The 19,162-nt window shown below is 47.9% G+C and overlaps 2 protein-coding genes across 2 annotated transcripts; one reads left to right on the top strand and one right to left on the bottom strand.

Moving 5' to 3' along the window:
* Positions 1-551: 551 nt before the first annotated feature.
* psmb4 (proteasome 20S subunit beta 4) lies at positions 552-4,698 on the top strand. Its single transcript, XM_083680976.1, has 7 exons — positions 552-712; positions 2,332-2,538; positions 2,907-3,053; positions 3,194-3,275; positions 3,703-3,819; positions 4,100-4,188; positions 4,545-4,698. The coding sequence occupies exons 1-7, from the start codon at positions 597-599 to the stop codon at positions 4,555-4,557; spliced, it is 771 nt and encodes a 256-aa protein (XP_083537102.1). The 5' UTR covers positions 552-596; the 3' UTR covers positions 4,558-4,698.
* A 727-nt stretch (positions 4,699-5,425) lies between these two features.
* pogza (pogo transposable element derived with ZNF domain a) lies at positions 5,426-18,455 on the bottom strand. Its single transcript, XM_083680516.1, has 19 exons — positions 18,345-18,455; positions 16,024-16,150; positions 15,329-15,409; positions 14,884-15,032; positions 14,423-14,516; positions 14,123-14,305; positions 13,420-13,560; positions 12,992-13,077; positions 12,257-12,675; positions 11,784-11,941; positions 11,108-11,208; positions 10,235-10,381; positions 9,614-9,748; positions 9,266-9,438; positions 8,878-9,018; positions 8,364-8,423; positions 8,165-8,271; positions 8,049-8,073; positions 5,426-7,822 (listed from the first exon to the last, which is right to left on the bottom strand). The coding sequence occupies exons 2-19, from the start codon at positions 16,136-16,138 to the stop codon at positions 6,184-6,186; spliced, it is 3,954 nt and encodes a 1,317-aa protein (XP_083536642.1). The 5' UTR covers positions 16,139-16,150; positions 18,345-18,455; the 3' UTR covers positions 5,426-6,183.
* Between the last annotated feature and the right edge of the window lie 707 nt (positions 18,456-19,162).

Raw genomic sequence — 19,162 nt, 5'->3', positions numbered from 1 at the left:
CGACAGAGACTTGATTGGATAACACATATGGGAAGATTTTCTTTCCTTTAGGGGCGGGCCTATCACAGATATTTCATATTTCGAAACTCGACACATCAAAAGTCTTCTTATTTCACTCTGATTATAAGTATTTTAACACTTTACAAACGGATCAGTACTGTATAAAACGTCCAAGTCAAATCAAGGCTGGAGAAATATATATTGTTTGTGAAACCAGAGATAAATAATGATCTTTCATTCCAAATGGTTGAATTACGTCAGTCTCCAAACATGAACAACCTTAATACGGTTGGATCTGCCGTTTCCACATCACATGATTCTTCTAACGATGTTGTTATTGTATGGCCCCTGGTCCGAGCATTGATTACTTTATCTTATGATGACTGTTGGATAGATGATTCACTTACTTAAACAAACGTATTTGTTGTAAGTCGCTTTGGATAAAGGCGTATACTAAACGCCATAAATGTAAATGTAAACGTAAAAGACGCGCCGCCTCTGACCCAGAACACCTCCTCCGTCCCACAATCCCCCAGAACCTCCTCCTCCGTCCCACAATCCCCCGGGCCGCCGCGTCTCTTCCGCCAGTTAGCAACATGGATCCGAACGGGCTGAAGCTGAACCTCTGGGGGAACGGACCGAAACCGGGACACTTCTACTCCTTCCCGGGGACCGGCCAGGCCACGGGATGCGCACCGGTCAGACACACACTGTAAGTCCGTTGTTTTCTGATCTTTGTTCGCTACGAGGAGAGGAATAATGGACGGAACAATGTCCCGACACTTTCGCTTTCTCAGTGCTGCTGTATCATCATGGTGGAGGAGCTAACGTTAGCAGCTAACGGCGCTGCTTCATGATCATCCATCCTCGCATCAGTCTGTCCAACCTGCTCGAACTGTGTGTTATTGGGTCGTTTAGTGTTATCCGTTGTTCAGTTGTGCAGCGGTGGTTTTCCCGACCGCACGTCTCCAGCGGAGCTTCAACCGGCATCAACTAACTAGCTACTAGCTAACATGAGTAGAAGCTAGCTAGCTACATCATCATCATCATGTCATTCGTGTTGTGTAAACTCGTCTCCTATGACAACAAAAACATGAACTATCCTTGTTTTTAATAACACACGACAGTTGTACCCTCATTGAGGTATTAATGAGTCATGTTGGACATAATATAGGAGGGAGGCAGGTTTCATTATTTGATTAAAATGCTGCTGACAGTGACGGTGCTCGACATGACCTGAAACCCAAGTCTCACCATGAGAGATGTCGGTATTTAACAAGTATTTACATCAATAAACACACACATCTCAAACTCACGGTAAAACGACCGCTTATATTCTCAAATAATTATTTTAAGTTTATATTTCACTTTCTTGTTCTTTGGTTTCTGGTGTTGAACGGAGTCATTTCGACAATATGGAACAAATCATAGATGTCTACACAGTAACATTAACTCTTCAAATACTGGTACCTGTCCTCATCGATCCATTCTCTATTTCATCCATCCTACCAAGCCATCTTTAAAATGAATCTGCTACCATAATACCACTCTCACTTTCTTTCAACTACCCAGCAAATACATCTATATATATATATATATATATATCATCCAAACCATGTGCAGCTCAACCATGTGCAATTAAATTTTCTTTTTAGGATTGTTGTGGAAATCCACCTGATTACTTCTGGTAAAGGGGAGACTAAGAGTCAAAGGTCTTGAATCACAATATAGGTTTATTATACTTGCAAGCAGAGAGACACACCAGACAAAATTCAGTGAAATCTCTAAAGCAGCACAGCAGCTTTCCCTCCTTATAGGGAGGGTTGGAGCACACACACACACACCGTGCCCCGACCAAGGACAGAGACGGGGATGTTGAGGGTTGGAACATGTCGTGTCCATAACAGGAGACATGAGGACTGTTTTCTCCCATTGTCTATTTCCAACCTTCAAACCCCGTGTTGCCATCAGGGCAAGGCCTAGTACATGGTTATAAGCAATACAGAAGTATTCTGTCTAAAACATTTCTATCAATAATATTTCTATCACAGGACCAATAAAGTAACCAACCATAGACACACATACTAGTAGTAAGATACAGAATGTTGCTGTAGGAACAGGGAAGGTCACTCTCCTCCATTAACATTTACCGACTGACCGCTGATGCTTCCCTGAATGGCATTTTCCCCACAATTCAACTTCAAGTTCCACTTCAGTTTATTTGTCATTACATCGAATACAAGTACAAAATGCTTTGGGCAGAGATACTAAAATTAATTATACAACAAGTAATAAATAATAATACTAATCTTCCCCCTCCCTTCCCTCTAGTAACCCCATGGTGACGGGGACATCGGTGCTGGGCGTCAAGTTCACGGGGGGCGTGGTCATCGCCGCCGACATGCTGGGCTCGTACGGGTCGCTGGCACGCTTCCGGAACGTCTCCCGCCTGATGAAGGTGAACAACAGCACCATCCTGGGAGCCTCGGGGGACTACGCCGACTACCAGTACCTCAAGCAGATCATCGAGCAGATGGTGTAAGTCCCGTCTGGAGGGGGATCAGAGCCTCGGCCCGGCCGCTGAGCTGGTGTGGTGGTTGGTTGTTGGGAGGCTGCTGGTGTGTTGCAGCAGATATGTAACTGAGCTCTCAAAGTGAAGAGAGAGATTACTTTGTAATCCCCGTTCTCATGAACCTGCTGCATGTAGATCTCCACCCAATTCGGTAAATCCGGTATTAGTTGTGGTGTCATTTTGTATTTGATATGGTTGTAAACTGTAGGGAGGGCTCCCTTGTAAAAGAGACTTTGGTCTCAATGGGACTGCCTGCTGAAATAAAGGTTCAATAAGAAGCCTACCCCCCCTGGGCCTCACCAGTGACCCCTGCTGTCCTCCTCCCTGTCCCCAGGATCGATGAGGAGCTGCTGGGGGATGGACACAGCTACAGCCCCAAGGCCATCCACTCCTGGTTGACACGGGTCATGTACAACCGCCGCAGCAAGATGAACCCGCTGTGGAACACCGTCGTCATCGGTGGATTCTACAACGGAGAGAGGTGAGCCAAGATCTGTCTGTCTATCTGTAGGTCTGTCTCTGTATCCGTAGGTCTGTCTATCTGTACATAAATATCATGTTGGTAAACAAATGTGATGCACACTCAGCAGTGTGTAACTGTTTCCTGTCGTCTTCCTCTAGCTTCCTGGGCTACGTAGATAAGCTGGGCGTGGCCTATGAAGCTCCTACGGTGGCGACCGGGTTCGGAGCTTACCTGGCTCAGGTGAGGAGTCCAGAAGTCAGCTGAACCCCTCTTCTGTTTCTTGACCTAGACGTTCTGGGTTCACTTCTTAATAGTCCGCTCCAAACTGATGTTCAGTAATGATCGAGTATCTGAAGTGCATTAGAATGACAGTTCCGATTTTGGCGGGAATACCGAGTTACCCGGGAGACAAGTGATTTATTCTCGGGATGGAACCTGTTTAACCTTTAGCTTCCTGTTGAGATGGTATGCATCTGTAGAGCTATGCTAGTTCCTAATAGGTGTGGTAGCTTTAGGGCTGACGGGGGCGTTGCACTTAATAATAATAATAATAATAATAATACCCCCTCAGGTTCAGGGAACGGGAGGAGTCAGTGTCATCAGAAGTAACTTGAATGATGTACAATGTTGCTGATTTGTTTCTGTCTGTGTCTGTGTGTGCGTGCAGCCACTGATGAGGGAGGTGGTGGAGAACAAGGTGGAGATCACCAAGGACGAGGCGTGGGCGCTGGTGGAGCGCTGCCTCAAAGTGCTGTACTACCGTGACGCTCGCTCCTACAACAGGGTCAGTCACCTAACCCTCACCCTAACCCTGACCCTACTTCATTACAGGTTTCATTTCTACTTTCACAGGATTTTGATGAAGGTTAGAGCAGATTTTGTAGCCAAGCCTGTTTTACCAGTCACCATTTGAAAGTCCCGTATTCTAAAGGGGGGAGGGGAGGGGGGGGATAAGGTTTCTATGCATGGCACATAAAAGTCTGTTATTACAGATTTAGAGCATTGACGGTCTTGCCCATTTCTGCCTGTCTTGATTGACATGTTTAATTGTTTGTTCATTGCAGCACGAGATTGCCATAGTAACAGAAGATGGCGTGGAGATCGTTGGCCCCTTGTCCTCTGAGACAAACTGGGAGATCGCCCACATGGTCAGGTAGGTGGTCAGCTACATGTTCACTTGACTACAGCATATAAGAACCTTGAAAAATCAACCAGAATCATTTTTATAAAACCATAGCTAGTGGCCAAATGCGCAAGCTGATGATATGCTATCAGAATACAATAATTGTTGTTATAGTTTAAATAATTGCCCCCACAAACTGTTTAGAAAGAAATTGAACATAGGGTCCATTGGCTGGTGTAAACAAAGCTCAATGTAATTGCAATTTCCACTGGTGGCCACAGGAGGGCCAGATCCCACGTGTAGCTCCTTTAAATTGTAGATACAATTTCACATGTACACCTGTATTCAAGTTTAATAAAGAGCTTATTATTCTTTTTGTTTTGCAGTGGTTTTGAATGAGGACCGAATCTGCAGCCACCCTGTTTATCTGTTCCATGACGTTCTGCAATGTTGCCGCTTTGACGAGACTGCTATGTAACCAGCTTAGATTTTTTTTTTTCTCTTTTGTAAAACAAAAAATAAATGTGATAAATTCCTGAATCGGTTTTCATTATTTTGATGCCATAAGGACTTTGAAGTCAGAATTAAAAAGCGGAGCCAATGGAGGCAGGATTTATAGAAACAACTACACATGACCAGCCAACCATGTTCCATCATTTACATTTATGGCATTTAGCAGACGCCTTTATCCAAAGCGACTTACAACAAATACATTTGTCTAAGTAAGTGAATCATCTATCCATCAGTCATCATAAGATAAAGTAATATGCTCAGACCAGGGGCCATAGGCAGTCACAATGAAGACCCATCTCTTCAGGCTACATCTTAACTGTCCCTCCTAAAGACCACTTCACCCCCACTACCCCCCTGTACTAACCCTAACCCTAAAGACCTCTTCACCCCCACTACAAGTTTCTCTCCTGTTAATAAAAAAATAAAAATAATAATCCTTCTTCTAGCATTGTGACTGCCTATGGCCCTAACCCTACACCTAACCCTGGTCCTAGCATAGGTTACTTTATCTTCTGATGACTGTTGGATAGATGATTCACTAAAACAAATTTTGTTGTAAGTCACTTTGGATGAAGGTGTCGGCTAAATGCCATAAATGTAAAAAATGTTAATGTAACAATGCTAGAAGAAGAAAGAATTACTTTTTAAATTGTATTTATTTACAGTAGACAAACTGTACAGGGGGGTAGTAGGGATGAAGCACATGACTCTCCGTACCATGTTGGGAGGAGACATGATCATCCATCTTCCCCACAAAGAGTTTACAAAGTGAGACAAGTAGAGGAACCTGTTTTAACAAAATGTCTCATTTTTGAGTATTTTCATTAAAACATACGTTATTGCAACCATATATATATATAATATATACAGCTAGCAACCAACAAGTACAAGTGAACTTATCACAACAGCATTCTCTTTAATCACATGTAGAAATCATGGGCACTCATTTCGATGCCATAAGGACTCTGAAGTAAGGCTTCCAATGACCGGATGTAATAAACTGTAAAGACAGAAGCAGGATTCATCTGAAGAGCTGGAGACGCGTGATTGGCCGATACTATGTTGAGAGGAGAAATGTTTGGATAATGTTTCTGATAAGGTTTTGATTCATGACCAACTTTTTTTCTACTCGTCTGATTCTTTTTTCTCTGCACCTGTCGAAGAGAGAACACAGGTGTGCAAAAGGTCTGGATTACAACACACCAGGGAACTGAGTACAGAGGCAGCGTCTCTTTATTTCATACTACATGGAAAACAAACATGGGCAATGATTCAGATGAAAGTACACAAATATTTACAAAACAAAGAGGGGATAAAAATGCAAGAGGCAGCAGCCAGACAATCTTTCCTGTCGCGGTCGCGGTCAGTCATGAGTGAAGACGTGATTAAGGTCCAGTTCAACAGAAGTCTCAGTATGTATAAAAAGAAAGTAAATCTGACCATGAGTCAATTCTGTTCTTTGAATCCTGATTAGGGAGGAGTTACATGTATCTGACTAAGAGGATGAAGTGTCTACTGATTAGGTGAGGGTCGCGTCCGCAAATAATCCCCGATCTCTGTGTCCTCAAACCCATGGAAAGACTCCAGGTCGCTGTCCTTCTCAAACACCTGTTTGAGCGCCTGAGGGTGCGGGGGAGGGGAGGACAGGTGAGGCGGTGACGTGTTCTCCGACACAGAATCAGAAAAGGTCTCTTTCTCCTCCTCCTCCCCCTCCCCCTCAGCGAGCCCGACCAGCGCCTCGGTCAGCGCCTGGATCAGCGCCGTCGGCCCCTCCTCCTCCTCCTCCTCCTCCTGCGGCGGCGTGCAGACCATCTTGAAGGAGCGCTGCAGGATCATGGGCCGCTCGGCCAGACGTTTCGCCACCTTACCGAGCCACTCCACCAGGTGGAGCACCAGTTTCCCCGGCTCCAGAACTTTCTTATGTCCGCTCCGGGCCAGCAGCAGGTTCCAGCGGGCCTGAATAAACTCCTTCAGCACCGGCACCACGCACAACTCCAGGGGCTGCAGGCGGCAGGAGCAGCCGATGGGGATCACCGCCGGGACGGTGTTGGTGCTGTTGAGGGCGGCCAGGAAGTCGTCAGCCAGGTGTCCGCGGTGCGTGTCCATCATCAGCAGGCCCTTGCCTCCGCCCTGCGGGTCCACGTGCTTCTGCCAGACCTTGGACAGCCACAGCTGGAGCCGCTCGTCGTCCGTGAAGCCCTCCGGCCGGGCCTCCAGGAACATCGCCGGGTCCGCGGCTCGATCGGACTTGTGGTGGTGCGGCGGGGTGCCTTTGAAGAACACCATAGTGGGGAGAAAGGTGCCGTCGGCGAGCGCGGCCAACACCACCTCGATCATGGGCTTCCCAGAACCGAACAGCTGCAGAGCGGACGGGTTCGCCGCCCCGAGTTGAACCGGGTCCACGAACAGCGAGAGCTCGTCTATGGCGCCGATGGAGGCCGGCCAGAAGGACTGGTCCCGGACCTGCTTGCAGACGAAGCGGGTAAAGATGCGCGTGCTCTCGTAGACGTTGCGGGGCAGCGGGCGTTTGGCCGTGCAGGTGGCCTGCAGGCCCAGGCTGTGGCGGAGCATGAACTCCACCGCCCACTCGTAGAACTCGCCCATCTCGTGCACCTCCTCCAGCGCCTCCGTGGCCGTCTGCAGCAGGTTCTCCTCGTTGATGGGCAGCTGCTTCTCCCGCTGGACCAGGACCCACTCCGCGATCCGGTCCGTGCTCCAGCGCCAGTTCTTCTTGAACCTCAGGCGGTCCTGCTGCAGTGTCCAGGCGTGGATCAGCGCCGGCTTGGTCTGGAAGCGCTGGGCGGCCAGCGGCACGCCGTTGCAGAGGGCGTAGAGCACCACCATCAGCTGGCGCATCGTCAGTGTCTTGGGCTCCTCCTTGGCTTTCCCCGTCTTGGCCTCTCCGCCGGGGGGCAGCTCTCCGTTCCCCAGCTCCATCACCTGGCCGAGCCTGCCACCGTCCCTGAGGGGCGTCCGGTCTCTGTTGGAGTGAGCCGAGGCAAGGACGGGCTTGTTGGGGCCGAGGAACTTGACGGTCATGTTGGGGTTGGAGGGGAGGAGGGGGTTAATGGCGAGCTGGGAAGTGTTGTCCCCGGCTGGGAGTAGATGGAGAGGCACAAAGGAACCACTCGGACTCTGGCTGATGGCAATGCTACAGCAGGGGGGGAACAAAGGAAATGTTAAGTACCATCGTTTTTAGGAAGCTCAGCCAGTCAATCAGATTATTTGGGATGTGGACAACCGCCAACGGACCGTCACAGTGCAACCACGGAGTAACCATGCACCAACGTCAGAGCCGAAGCGTTAAGAAGCTTTCTTGAGCTACATATTTAAAACCAACAATGGGCTTTACAACGTGTTGGTAGGACGTTAAATACCTTAAAGAGGTCTGCTCAGGATTATCTGAAAGAGAAAAACATACATATTACCATACAGAAACTGAGGTTGAACTTGAACTTGAACTTGAACACCAACACCAACACGTGTTTATTACCATTTAGAGTGCTTGAGTGATGGTCTGGGTGATCCACCAGATGGTTGGCCATCATATCTCCCACCTGGGTGGTGTAGCTGCAGGAGGTGCATGTCATCCTGCCCAGTCTGAAACAGGAACAGCAGCTTTAGAGAGCAGAACAGAAACACGCTTGATTCAGGGAAGTTGTGTCAGAAGCGTTGGGGGAAGCTGCCGTTACCTCAGGTACGACTGGTACATGGCCAGGTATTTCTTAGTACTCTTGCGTGTCACGTGGTTGCTGCAGGTAAGACAAATCCACAGTGTGAGTGTCAGACATCGGTCTCAAGACCAATCAGCAAACATGAGCTCATTCACTTGACTGGGTATACAAAATACTGGGGAATATTGAGCAGGGGACGCTGGTGGAGGTAGAAATCAGAGGACGGGTTCATTGTAATGCATGGAATAGAATGAGGAGTGGTATCAAACACGCCATTGCTCATCCCGGTCGATGCATTACAATGATCCCGTCCTCTGATTTCTACCTCCACCAGCCTCCCCTGCTGCAAATGAGTTCCCTCTGGGCCAAGTCCTGATAGACAACTCAAATGTGAATGTGGCTTCAATTGACATCAGTGTTATGATACACAGAATACAACCATGTCCCAAGTCAGGGTTCAGTTACAGACGAGCGTCCATCGTACCAAAGGTCACACTGAAAGACTGACGGGCGTGGATGTGACATCACTCACTTGATCATGTGGTTGGCGTAGGCGCGGGAACAGGAGGTGCTGTAGTGGCACAGGGAGCAGTGGACGTACGTGGGGAAGTGGTTGGCAAAGTCAGGGATCTCAAAAGAACACTCCAGACACTTCTGTGTGCCTGGCAACTCACTGGAGGCAGGGGAGGAAGGAAGGAAGGGGGGGAGGGAGGGAGGGAGGGCAAAGAAAGAAAAATGCAGTTTAGAAGTCAGGTCACGTAGGTCATCTCAGGTCACGTAGGTCATCTCAGGTCACGTAGGTCATCTCAGGTCACGTTAGCCAGGTACTGTACAAGCACACGTCTCAATCTCAAATGATCATTCTGATCTCGGAGATACTGGGCCCTGAGTGTAGACGGAGTTGAGTCCAGCCCTCGTACCTCTGCCTCTGGAACCTGGTCAGCAGCTCCATCAGACTCTCCACCGGCTTCTTCTTGGGCGAAGGTTTTTGGGGAACGGACGGGACCTCTATGACCTTGGAAGGCTTTCGGAGTGACGAGGGGGCCTCGTTCATAAAGCGTTTGCCTGGCAGGGCATAAGCTCTGATGGTCACCTGACACAGAGGAGCACAAACACTTAAACCACACGTACTAAGATTCATGACCATAAAAACCACACACCAAAACAAAACATCCACTAACTATTTACTGATGAACATTCATCACAGAGAGTGAAGGCCGTCTGCAGTCGAGACCTACATGTCAACACACACACACACACACACACACCTTGGTACCAGGCTTCAGGCCCTCCAGTTGCCGGGGCTTCAGGTGGGTCTTGTGGTGCTGGACCTTGTGTTCGGCCCGGTCCTTGGAAAAGAGGAACTGGAGCCGGCAGCGATCGCAGTGAAACACGTTTTTCTTCTGCACACGGAAAGATGGATTTCACTCCACAAGAAAAGGGATTGGGATGCTACTTGTATGAAATATATACAGTGCCTTCGGAAAGTGTTCAGACCCCTTCACTTTTTCCACATTTTGTTGTGTTATAGACTCAATCTAAAATGGATTCAATTGAAAGAATCCACACACAATACCCCAGAATGACAAAGCGAAAACAGGTTTTTAGAAATTTCTGTGAATTTATTCAAATTGGAATCCAGAAATGCCTCATGTACACAAGTATTCAGACCCCCTTTGTTATGACACTTAAAATTAGCTAAAATGCAAAAATGTGGTTACCTGGTGGCTGTAGTGTATTATTATAATTATAATTATTATCCCAGTGGTTACCTGGTGGCTGTAGTGTATTATTATTATAATTATAATCCCAGTGGTTACCTGGTGGCTGTAGTGTATTATTATAATTATAATTATTATTATTATCCCCATCATCGTCCCCGTGGTTACCTGGTGGCGGCTGTAGTGCTGCTGGTAGCAGCCGCTGCTCCGGATCACCTTCAGGCAGTAGGGGCAGAGCAGGTTCAGCGTGCCGCTGTGGACCTGGCGGAAGTGGTTCAGCACGTCCGAGTAGAAGGACGAGCGGAAGTCGCACACCTGCACGAGGAGGAGAGGCAAACAAATGAAGCTGCTGAAAACCAGTTGGACAAAATGAAGGCTGAACTGCTTTCAACGACAACCTTTATGAAAGGCGCCTGGAAATATATGAAGCTTTCACTACAGTTGAGTTGAATAACAGTTCCTCTCAGAACTTTGATCAAGAGTGAATGAAAGAAAGAAAGAGGAATGAGAGAGAGAGAGAAAGAGGAATGAGAGAGAGAGAGAGAAAGAGGAATGAGAGAGAGAGAGAGAGAGAGGAATGAGAGAGAGAGAGAGAGAGAGAGGAATGAGAGAGCAGGGAAGCAGCAGGGAGACAGATCCTGATCTAGTAGAGGTGGTGAGACCAACCTAACAGTGACGTCAGGGCCGAGACGCTTACGTCACAGGAGGACTGTCAGAACCGGGTTAGGGTTAGGGACTGTCAGAACCAGGTTAGGGTTAGGGACTGTCAGAACCAGGTTAGGGACTGTCAGAACCGTTTCTACACATTCCTTTTAGAATTGTAAATGCTTTAGTTTTATTTTCATAAATACTTTACCCAACAGCAGGAGTGTAAATGACTGGTTATGAACAATTGTTTTGCTGCCTTAATCCATCTAATCAATCAAACTGTCTCCATCACCTCGGCGACCGCTCCCCAGAACCCCATGACCGTCCCAGCCCTGAGTGGCAGAGCGGCAGGGCAGCAGAGCGGCAGGGCAGCAGAGCGGCAGGGCAGCTCACCTGGCACACGTAGGGCATCTCTCCTGGCTTGTGGTTGTTCTTCATGTGCTGCAGGAAGGTGGGCTCGCTGTCGTAGGCCCACTCACAGATCTTACACTTGGCTGGAGGACGGAGAGCAGAGACACACAGGTGGAACAACTTTAGCAGCAGCTTCTGTGAACTCACCAACTGCCAAAGAGTTCCGGAACACTCACCTTCTACCACCTAGAGAGCCAAGTGTTCTACCTAGCAACAACACTTTGATTGGCCACCAAAAATGTTTGGTGAATACAGTCAGTTTGGGCGACTTTATTCACCCTCGACCCTCACCCTACTCGTTAAGATATAAATATTTATATATTAAATAATATACTGAAGCTTTAGCTGGTCATGTGGAGTATCACATCCACTTTTACTGCTGTTCTACTGTTTCACTTATTGTTTGTTCATAACTTTAGTTAGCATTATCGATTGACGTATTATTCTATTCTATAAATAAAGCAAATTAGCTGGATTCTTTTTTTTGATAGACCAATTAACCATATTCAGGCTGATGGTTTAGCTGAAACACGAGTCATTTTTCCACTCATCTCTGCCGTCTCTGTGGTGACCCGGTATGGAGTATCAGGTTACTGAGCTGGTACCAGTATGGAGACAGCAGGAGACCATGACGGGAGGCGGGGAGACGGATACTCACTGGTGGACTCAAAGTGGCTGTGGACACTCTCCAGGTGGCACTGCAGGCGGAAGGGCGTGGGGAACTGGCGGAAGCAGTGCTGGCAGGAGGTGTGTGTGTCCACCTCCCCACACTGCTGAGTCATGTTCTCCACATGGTGCCTCATGTGGTTCATCAGCCTGAGGAGGAGAGGGAGAGAGGAGGAGGAGGAGGAGGAGGAGAGGGAGAGGGAGAGGGAGAGGGAATTGGTGAGGAATGGAGGACCCAACCACATCAAAGAATCCAGCACGCTCTCCTCCTTCAAACAATCCCTCAAAACCCGCCTTTTTAAACTTGTTTCCTTGGGCAAAATTAGACGCACAACATACATTTGAATCGCTTTTACAGTGATGCCATCTTTGAGAATATCAAATATGATCCAATTATCTGAATCTGTCTTAATAGCTCTTTTCCAAACATCCCTCTCCCCACACGTCCCGTCCCGTCAGACTCACTTGATGTTGGACTTGATGCTCTTGTCACAGTGCGTGCAGGTGAAGGTGAAGGACTTCTCTGTGGCGTCGCTGGGCCCCCGGCCCCGGTCCATCCCATAGTAGAAGTCGTCCACCAGCATGATGAGCTTCCCCTGGGGGTCGGGCCCAGGGACGGAGCTGCCCTCTGGGCCGTAGACGGGTCGCACCGGGGAGGAACGCGGCAGCTTGGGGGGTGAGGGGTGGAGCTGCGTGGGGGGGGAGGGGCGGAGCTGCTTCTGGGGTTTGAAGGGTGGAGGGGAGGGAACTGGCACCTTGGAGGAGGCTTTTGAGGAGGAGGACTTGGACTTGGGGGGTTTGGAGGTGGACGAGCTCTTGGACTTGGGGGGTTTGGATGTGCCGTTGATGGCATCCAGGCTGTGGATGATCTGGACGCAGCAGAGCTGGGGAAGGAGAGGAAACTTCATCTGTCTAACAGAGCCACCCAGAATACTCACTCTGAATGCTATCTGGGATTAGTCCTGCTGTTCAATGGTCATTTCGATTCATGACACATGCCCATTGATTCTCAATGGCTATATTTCATTCATTTAAAAGTCCAAATTACAGATTGTCCCTTTAAGGATTCCATCTTTAATGCTTTCAGAAGAATGTGAACATCTTATTTTATTCTGATAGAACAGTCTGCTTGGGGGGGGGGGGGGGGGGCAGTGTCTGTCCCTTCTGATACCCTGACTGATCTGACAGCTGTTCACTTACACACATGAAGCCTCGGAGAGCGCTGACCATCTTGTACTGGGATCCACAGAGTTGGCACATCTTTGGCTTGGCGGGGGCCGCGATCCCTGTCAAAGCACACAACACCACTCCATAACCACACACACTCCATAACCACACCACTCCATAACCACACACTCCATAAATACCAAGTAGATGTGAGCAAGAAGGTATGCAGCGTGAGTGTTTTAAGACAGGGAATTGCCCTTGGTGTGTCTGGACCAGTGGAGGCTGGTAGAGGTAGAAATCGGAGGACAGGCTCACTGTAATATATGGAACAGAATGAGGAATGGTATCAAACACACGACACCACTCCTCATTCTATGGATTTACAATGAGCCCGTCCTCCGATTTCTACCTCCGCCGGCCTCCCCTGGCGTGGACCTTCAGTGTTCAGGCGGCCTACTGACCTTTGGGGGGTCCGCTAGAGGAGGGCGCAGCGCTCTGGCCAACCGGCAGCGGTTTGGAATTGGCAACCGCTTGCAGCGTCTGCGGCACAGGCTGGGGGACAGTGCTTCCAAGATGGCTGCCCGCTGCGTCAGAGGCACTGACTGACACGAGACGGGGGGGTTAACATCCACAGACAAAACAATGATGCACAAGAGGAAACAAATCACTCCATCAGGTGTGGACATGAAACTACAGACGGTAGATTCCTATGTGCAATCGACTGAGATGCAGATTGAGAATACTTTAATGGAGCTGTTGCCATTCATTGGTGTGCTGGGACAGTAATACAGGTATCTTGTTGTATAGTCTGATGGGAAAACTACAGCACAGGTGGGAAGAAAGTAGAAGTATTTGCTATTTGGTGAAATCTTTATTTTTGCTATGTCGCCCGAGGTTAACTCATTCAGTGCCACGGGTGAATAAAGTCACCCACATTGTCAACATTCTAGAGTGCCACGGGTGACTTTATTCACCAAAAATGCATCAGTTATGAAGCTTCATTTTGTAGCCAATCAAAGTGTTGTTGCTAGGTAAACACCACATAGAACACTCGGCACTCTAGGTGACTGTTCCGGAACTATTTGACAGTTGGTGAGTTAACAACTTGCAGCTTAGCTTGTGAGGTCCAGAGGCGCCTGACCCAGATGTTGTGTGTCTGTTTACCCGTGATGGTGGGGCTGCTGGTGGGGAGGGCCGTGGTGGAGGAGAGGGCCGTGGTGGTCACTCTCTGGAGGCCAGAGGGGCTGCGGATGGTCAGGGTGACAGGGATCTTCACCGTGGTGAAGCCGCTGGTGGCCCCACCAGACTGGGACAGGAGCTGGGGAGAGATCAGCTGAGCCCCCTGGGCTGAAGAGGAGAGACGCGTGTCAGGAGACTAACCGCTAACAAAACATTTCCCTGAACCCAGTAACCTACAATAAACCAGCGCTCCCAGACCTGCGTACCATCCCTGTCTCTACTCACCACTAGGCAGGAGGGTGATGGGTTGGCCGTTCAGGATGAACCCCACAGGGTTGCCGTTGAGGGTCTGAGCTGCTGCTGCTGCTCCCTGGATCGTCTGCAACACAGAAATGAGGCTGGCCTAATTCCCACAGTCAACGGTTTGGCTTACATCTTGAGACGCAGAACAGGAGGAGGGTTTTACCATCAGCAACAATAGCAAGATTATCTAGTTTATTTGTATTTATTCATACAGGGAGGTCTTACTAAGACGTGAGTGTCTTTTACAGAAGAGCCCTGTAGGAACAAGGTACATGGTTGCTAATGGTGTCCGAATCTGATGAGACAGGTCTGGTGAGAAAGGAGAGGTCTCGTGAGACAGGTCTGGTGAGAAAGGAGAGAGGTCTGGTGAGAGAGGTCTGGTGAGAGAGGTCTGGTGAGAGAGGTCTGGTGAGAGAGGTCTGGTGCGTGGTAGCAGAGCCTACCTGGGTGGTAAATATGAGGGGCTGTGCAGTGGTACTGCTGGTTCCAGGCGGGGTGCTGGTGCTGGTGGCCATCTGAAGAGGCTGCAGTACTGGAGACACCTGGGTCTGGGTCTGGGTCTGGGTCTGGACCAGTGGTTGGGTGGCTGGAGCTGCCGCAGAGGGAGAAGCAAGTCACTGATTCAGCATTTCCCAAACTTGGGGTCCCCAGATTTGAAATTGGGGTCCCCTGAGAAGATCAAACTACCTGCTATGATTTGATAAATAAAAACAAACATTTTTGTTTTGTACAACGACAAACATTGCCTGTGTATTACACCTGAAGCCTATGTTGCAGTGCTTTGGGTTCAAATCCAACCAATTAGAAAATATCTTAGGCGATTGGACCACACCGATCTCCAGATGTGTTGTTCTGATACAAGGCGATGCCATACATCCCAGCACTCACCAGAAACAGCTGTGATGGATGCATCACTGATGTCATCATTGCTGGGGGGTCTCACCGTAAGGCCATCAGGAGGAGCTGGTGCTGGGGGGGTGTCAGGGAGAGAAATACATAAACAAAACCACACTATGATAACACGTATTCAATTATATAGCCTAACCCAGGGATACAGGCTACATTAGTATTGCTGAAGTCATAAAACATGCTTAAAAAACATACTAACTGACATGAGCGTAACCCAGGGAACCTGGCTACGATCACCTGGAGCTAGCACCCACCTTTACTAGACGTTACCCCTGGAGCTAGCACCCACATTTACTAGACGTTACCCCTGGAGCTAGCACCCACATTTACTAGACGTTACCCCTGGAGCTAGCACCCACCTTCACTAGACGTTACCCCTGGAGCTAGCACCCACCTTTACTAGACGTTACCCCTGGAGCTAGCACCCACCTTTACTAGACGTTACCCATGGAGCTAGCACCCACATTTACTAGACGTTACCCCTGGAGCTAGCACCCACCTTCACTAGACGTTACCCCTGGAGCTAGCACCCACCTTTACTAGACGTTACCCCTGGAGCTAGCACCCACCTTTACTAGACGTTACCCATGGAGCTAGCACCCACATTTACTAGACGTTACCCCTGGAGCTAGCACCCACCTTCACTAGACGTTACCCCTGGAGCTAGCACCCACCTTCACTAGACGTATCATTTGCTACTTTCTTTTCATTATCTGCCTTTTCTTCAGACTGTTGCCATGGCTCCAGATCCTCCTCTTCACACTCCATGAAGAGCTCTGAGTCGGTCATGTTGCTCAGCACCTGTACAGGTACATCAGTCAATACACCACCTGTACATCAGTCAATACACCACCTGTACAGGTACATGTCTGTTGGTGTCAGTAGTCTGAAACAGAAAGACATGTTTTCACCGCTGGATGTGCTTCGCCTTGCAAAAACAGCGGGATACTTACAGTAATGGACATATCTGGAGTTGTAAGCACTTTAGAACAATTTGACGATATTCATAATATTGAATATCTTTCCAATCCTAATCTCGTTCCCAGACACCCTGGGATGCTTAGAAGGTCTGGTGGACCAACGCGTCAAACTTGGCCTTCAGTTATCCAACACAGACGCATAGCCACTGGCTTTACCTCACATCAACCATCTCAAGAGCACTTTCCCCTCCTTCAGTGCCTGCACACCACACGTTTCTGATATGGACCTACATTCACAGTTATGCGATTCGCTAAAATCAAATAATGGCAAATACTTCACTCAATAAGTTCCTTCACTCCCACTAAGGCCAGGTTTGAGGCGTTGTTATTCCAGGCTTTATCCCAGGCCGAGCTCTAGCATCCAGTTACTGTTCGTTACTTCAACCACGTCCAGTGAAATCAATCAACCGCTGCCGGTTGGCCAGAGCGCTGCGCCCTCCTCTAGCGGACCCCGCCTGAACACTGAAGGTCCACGCCAGGGGAGGCCGGCGGAGGTAGAAATCGGAGGACGGGCTCATTGTAAATCCATAGAATGAGGAGTGGTGTCGTGTTTGATACCATTCCTCATTCTGTTCCATATATTACAGTGAGCCTGTCCTCCGATTTCTACCTCCACCAGCCTCCACTGCTCCAGACACACCAAGGTTGATTGATCAATCAACTGTTCACAAAAATGTCAAGTCGTATCGATATCGCAATACCTAGCAATTCCTTTGAATGACATTCAAATCATATTTCTTGTGCAATCCACAAAAATGTTCAACTAATCATTAAAAAGCAATAATAATAAGTAAGCGATATTTCAAACAGTCGGCCGGTCAAACCCATTTTGCTGATTTCTGGGAACTACCATAACCTGTAAAACCATGATAAATGTTGGTATTTAACAATAGCATTTGCATTAATAAACACATAAATCTCACTCGCTCTAAAACGACAATTTATATCCTTCAATAATTCTTTTGATTTCTCGCTCCTGTTTCCTTCCCGTCGGGTCAGTTGTCCATCTTCAATACAACGGCTTTTTATTATTCAACTGTTCAGTCATTTCGACAACAGATGAAAAAAATATAATAATAATAATAATATATATACACACACATATATATATATATATATATATATATATATATATACACACACATACAGTAAAATTAACAGACTTCAAATATTGGTGCCTATATCTGTTTGATCGTTAAACAAGTACCTGAAACCGCTGAGACACGAAGCTTGTTTCCAGCCTGGCGGTGGAGGAGAATCAGTCTGGTCGACATGAACCAACTTTAACACTATTAATCAACTACCTTCTCTTCTCCTTCCAACAGCACTTCTTCCAACAGGGCCATTCTAAGTTAGTCATGAGCTCGTATTTGTATTGTACTATTTTAAATAGGAAAACACATCCCTTCCTTATAAATATGATTAAAAAAACACCTTCGTGAGATGAGATATATAACTACTAGAATATTACTACTAATATTATTAATATAGTAAAGCAAACAAGTAGCTAATGTTGCTTGGCCACAACATTTGTCCTAGAAGTCGAGAGATTCATCATAAAAGCCAAAGCTACGGTTACGTTCTGACTAAACGACTCAGAAAACACTGACAGCGCCTTTAACAACGATCAAAACTCAGTTAGCAGCTAACTGGCTAGCCGGACAGCTACCTTCATAGTAAACTATCCGTTTTGTGCATCAGTGATCCTGAACTAGTAGCCATGCTAAGACAGAGGAAATGCTTCCAAGTTACTGGTTTTAGATCTGGGTTACTAGGTTTAGGAACTTCTTGTGTGTTCATCATTACCTTTCCCACTAAAACTAGTGAAAAGCAACGTGCCGTGGGTCGTATTGACGTTGTGACCGACAGCGTGGCTTCCTGGAAGGACATTCCTGACTCCTGCAACAGGACGTGAGCTTAGCATTTAGCAATGCTAACGAGCTAACCCAGCTAAGTGAGTTCAACAACTGGCAATATCTACGTTAACTCGCGAAAAAACCCAATGACTCACTCACCTTGTTCACGCTTTTGCTGGCGTTCAATAGACAGTAGTGGAGGCGGGCAGGCGGAGCGGGGCAGCTGGCCGGTGAGCCTGGAGGGCAGCAGAGCTCTGAGGGACGGAGACGTTTTTCCCTTTTCAGCTCGTTTCTGGAAGGCGCGATTACACGTCACTTCCCCTCCTGATCCAGACGCTCTGATTGGACAGATGGAGAAAATAGGGGGCGGGACGACCATCTCCATCATCTCCATTTCCATCATCATCATCATCATCTCCATTTCCATCATCATCTCCATCATCATCATCATCAAGTCAAAGCAACCATTAGAACTTTCAACTGTCCGAATCGCAGCCAATGTCCACCCGCTGAAACTAGACTAGGAAACCTTACATGAAGCATCAATCACTGCCCTCATCTCTGAAGTCTCTCTGCATGCAGCACCAACAGCCATCAAACCCCTACTAGCGATGCCGTTTGGCGCAAGTCTATCACTTTTACTTCTTATTTATGGTCACATACTGTACACATACTGTACACTCGACTGCTACATCAGCAGCAGTAATAACCTACCGTACCTCGTTCAGTCTCAGATGTAAGGTCAAATGAACGACTATGAAGAAGTACTAGCACTGTGCTGGGGTCCAGGTTAAAGCAGCAGCACTCTTCATGAGAGTTATCCTGTAGCTTTGGCAGGATCTAATAATAACATTATTAGTTTGTTGTTGATTCGTTAGTTTGTCCATTACATCAGATTCAAAACAAAGTTGCTTCCTTCCATGTTTGAGATAATGCGCTGGAGCCAGATTCAAAGTAAACCTCGGTAGCCTAGTTTG

Source organism: Argentina silus (assembly GCF_951799395.1).
Source record: "Argentina silus genome assembly, chromosome: 11".
In the NCBI taxonomy this organism is placed as follows: Eukaryota; Metazoa; Chordata; class Actinopteri; order Argentiniformes; family Argentinidae; genus Argentina; species Argentina silus.
This window is presented reverse-complemented; position numbering and strand designations above follow the sequence as displayed.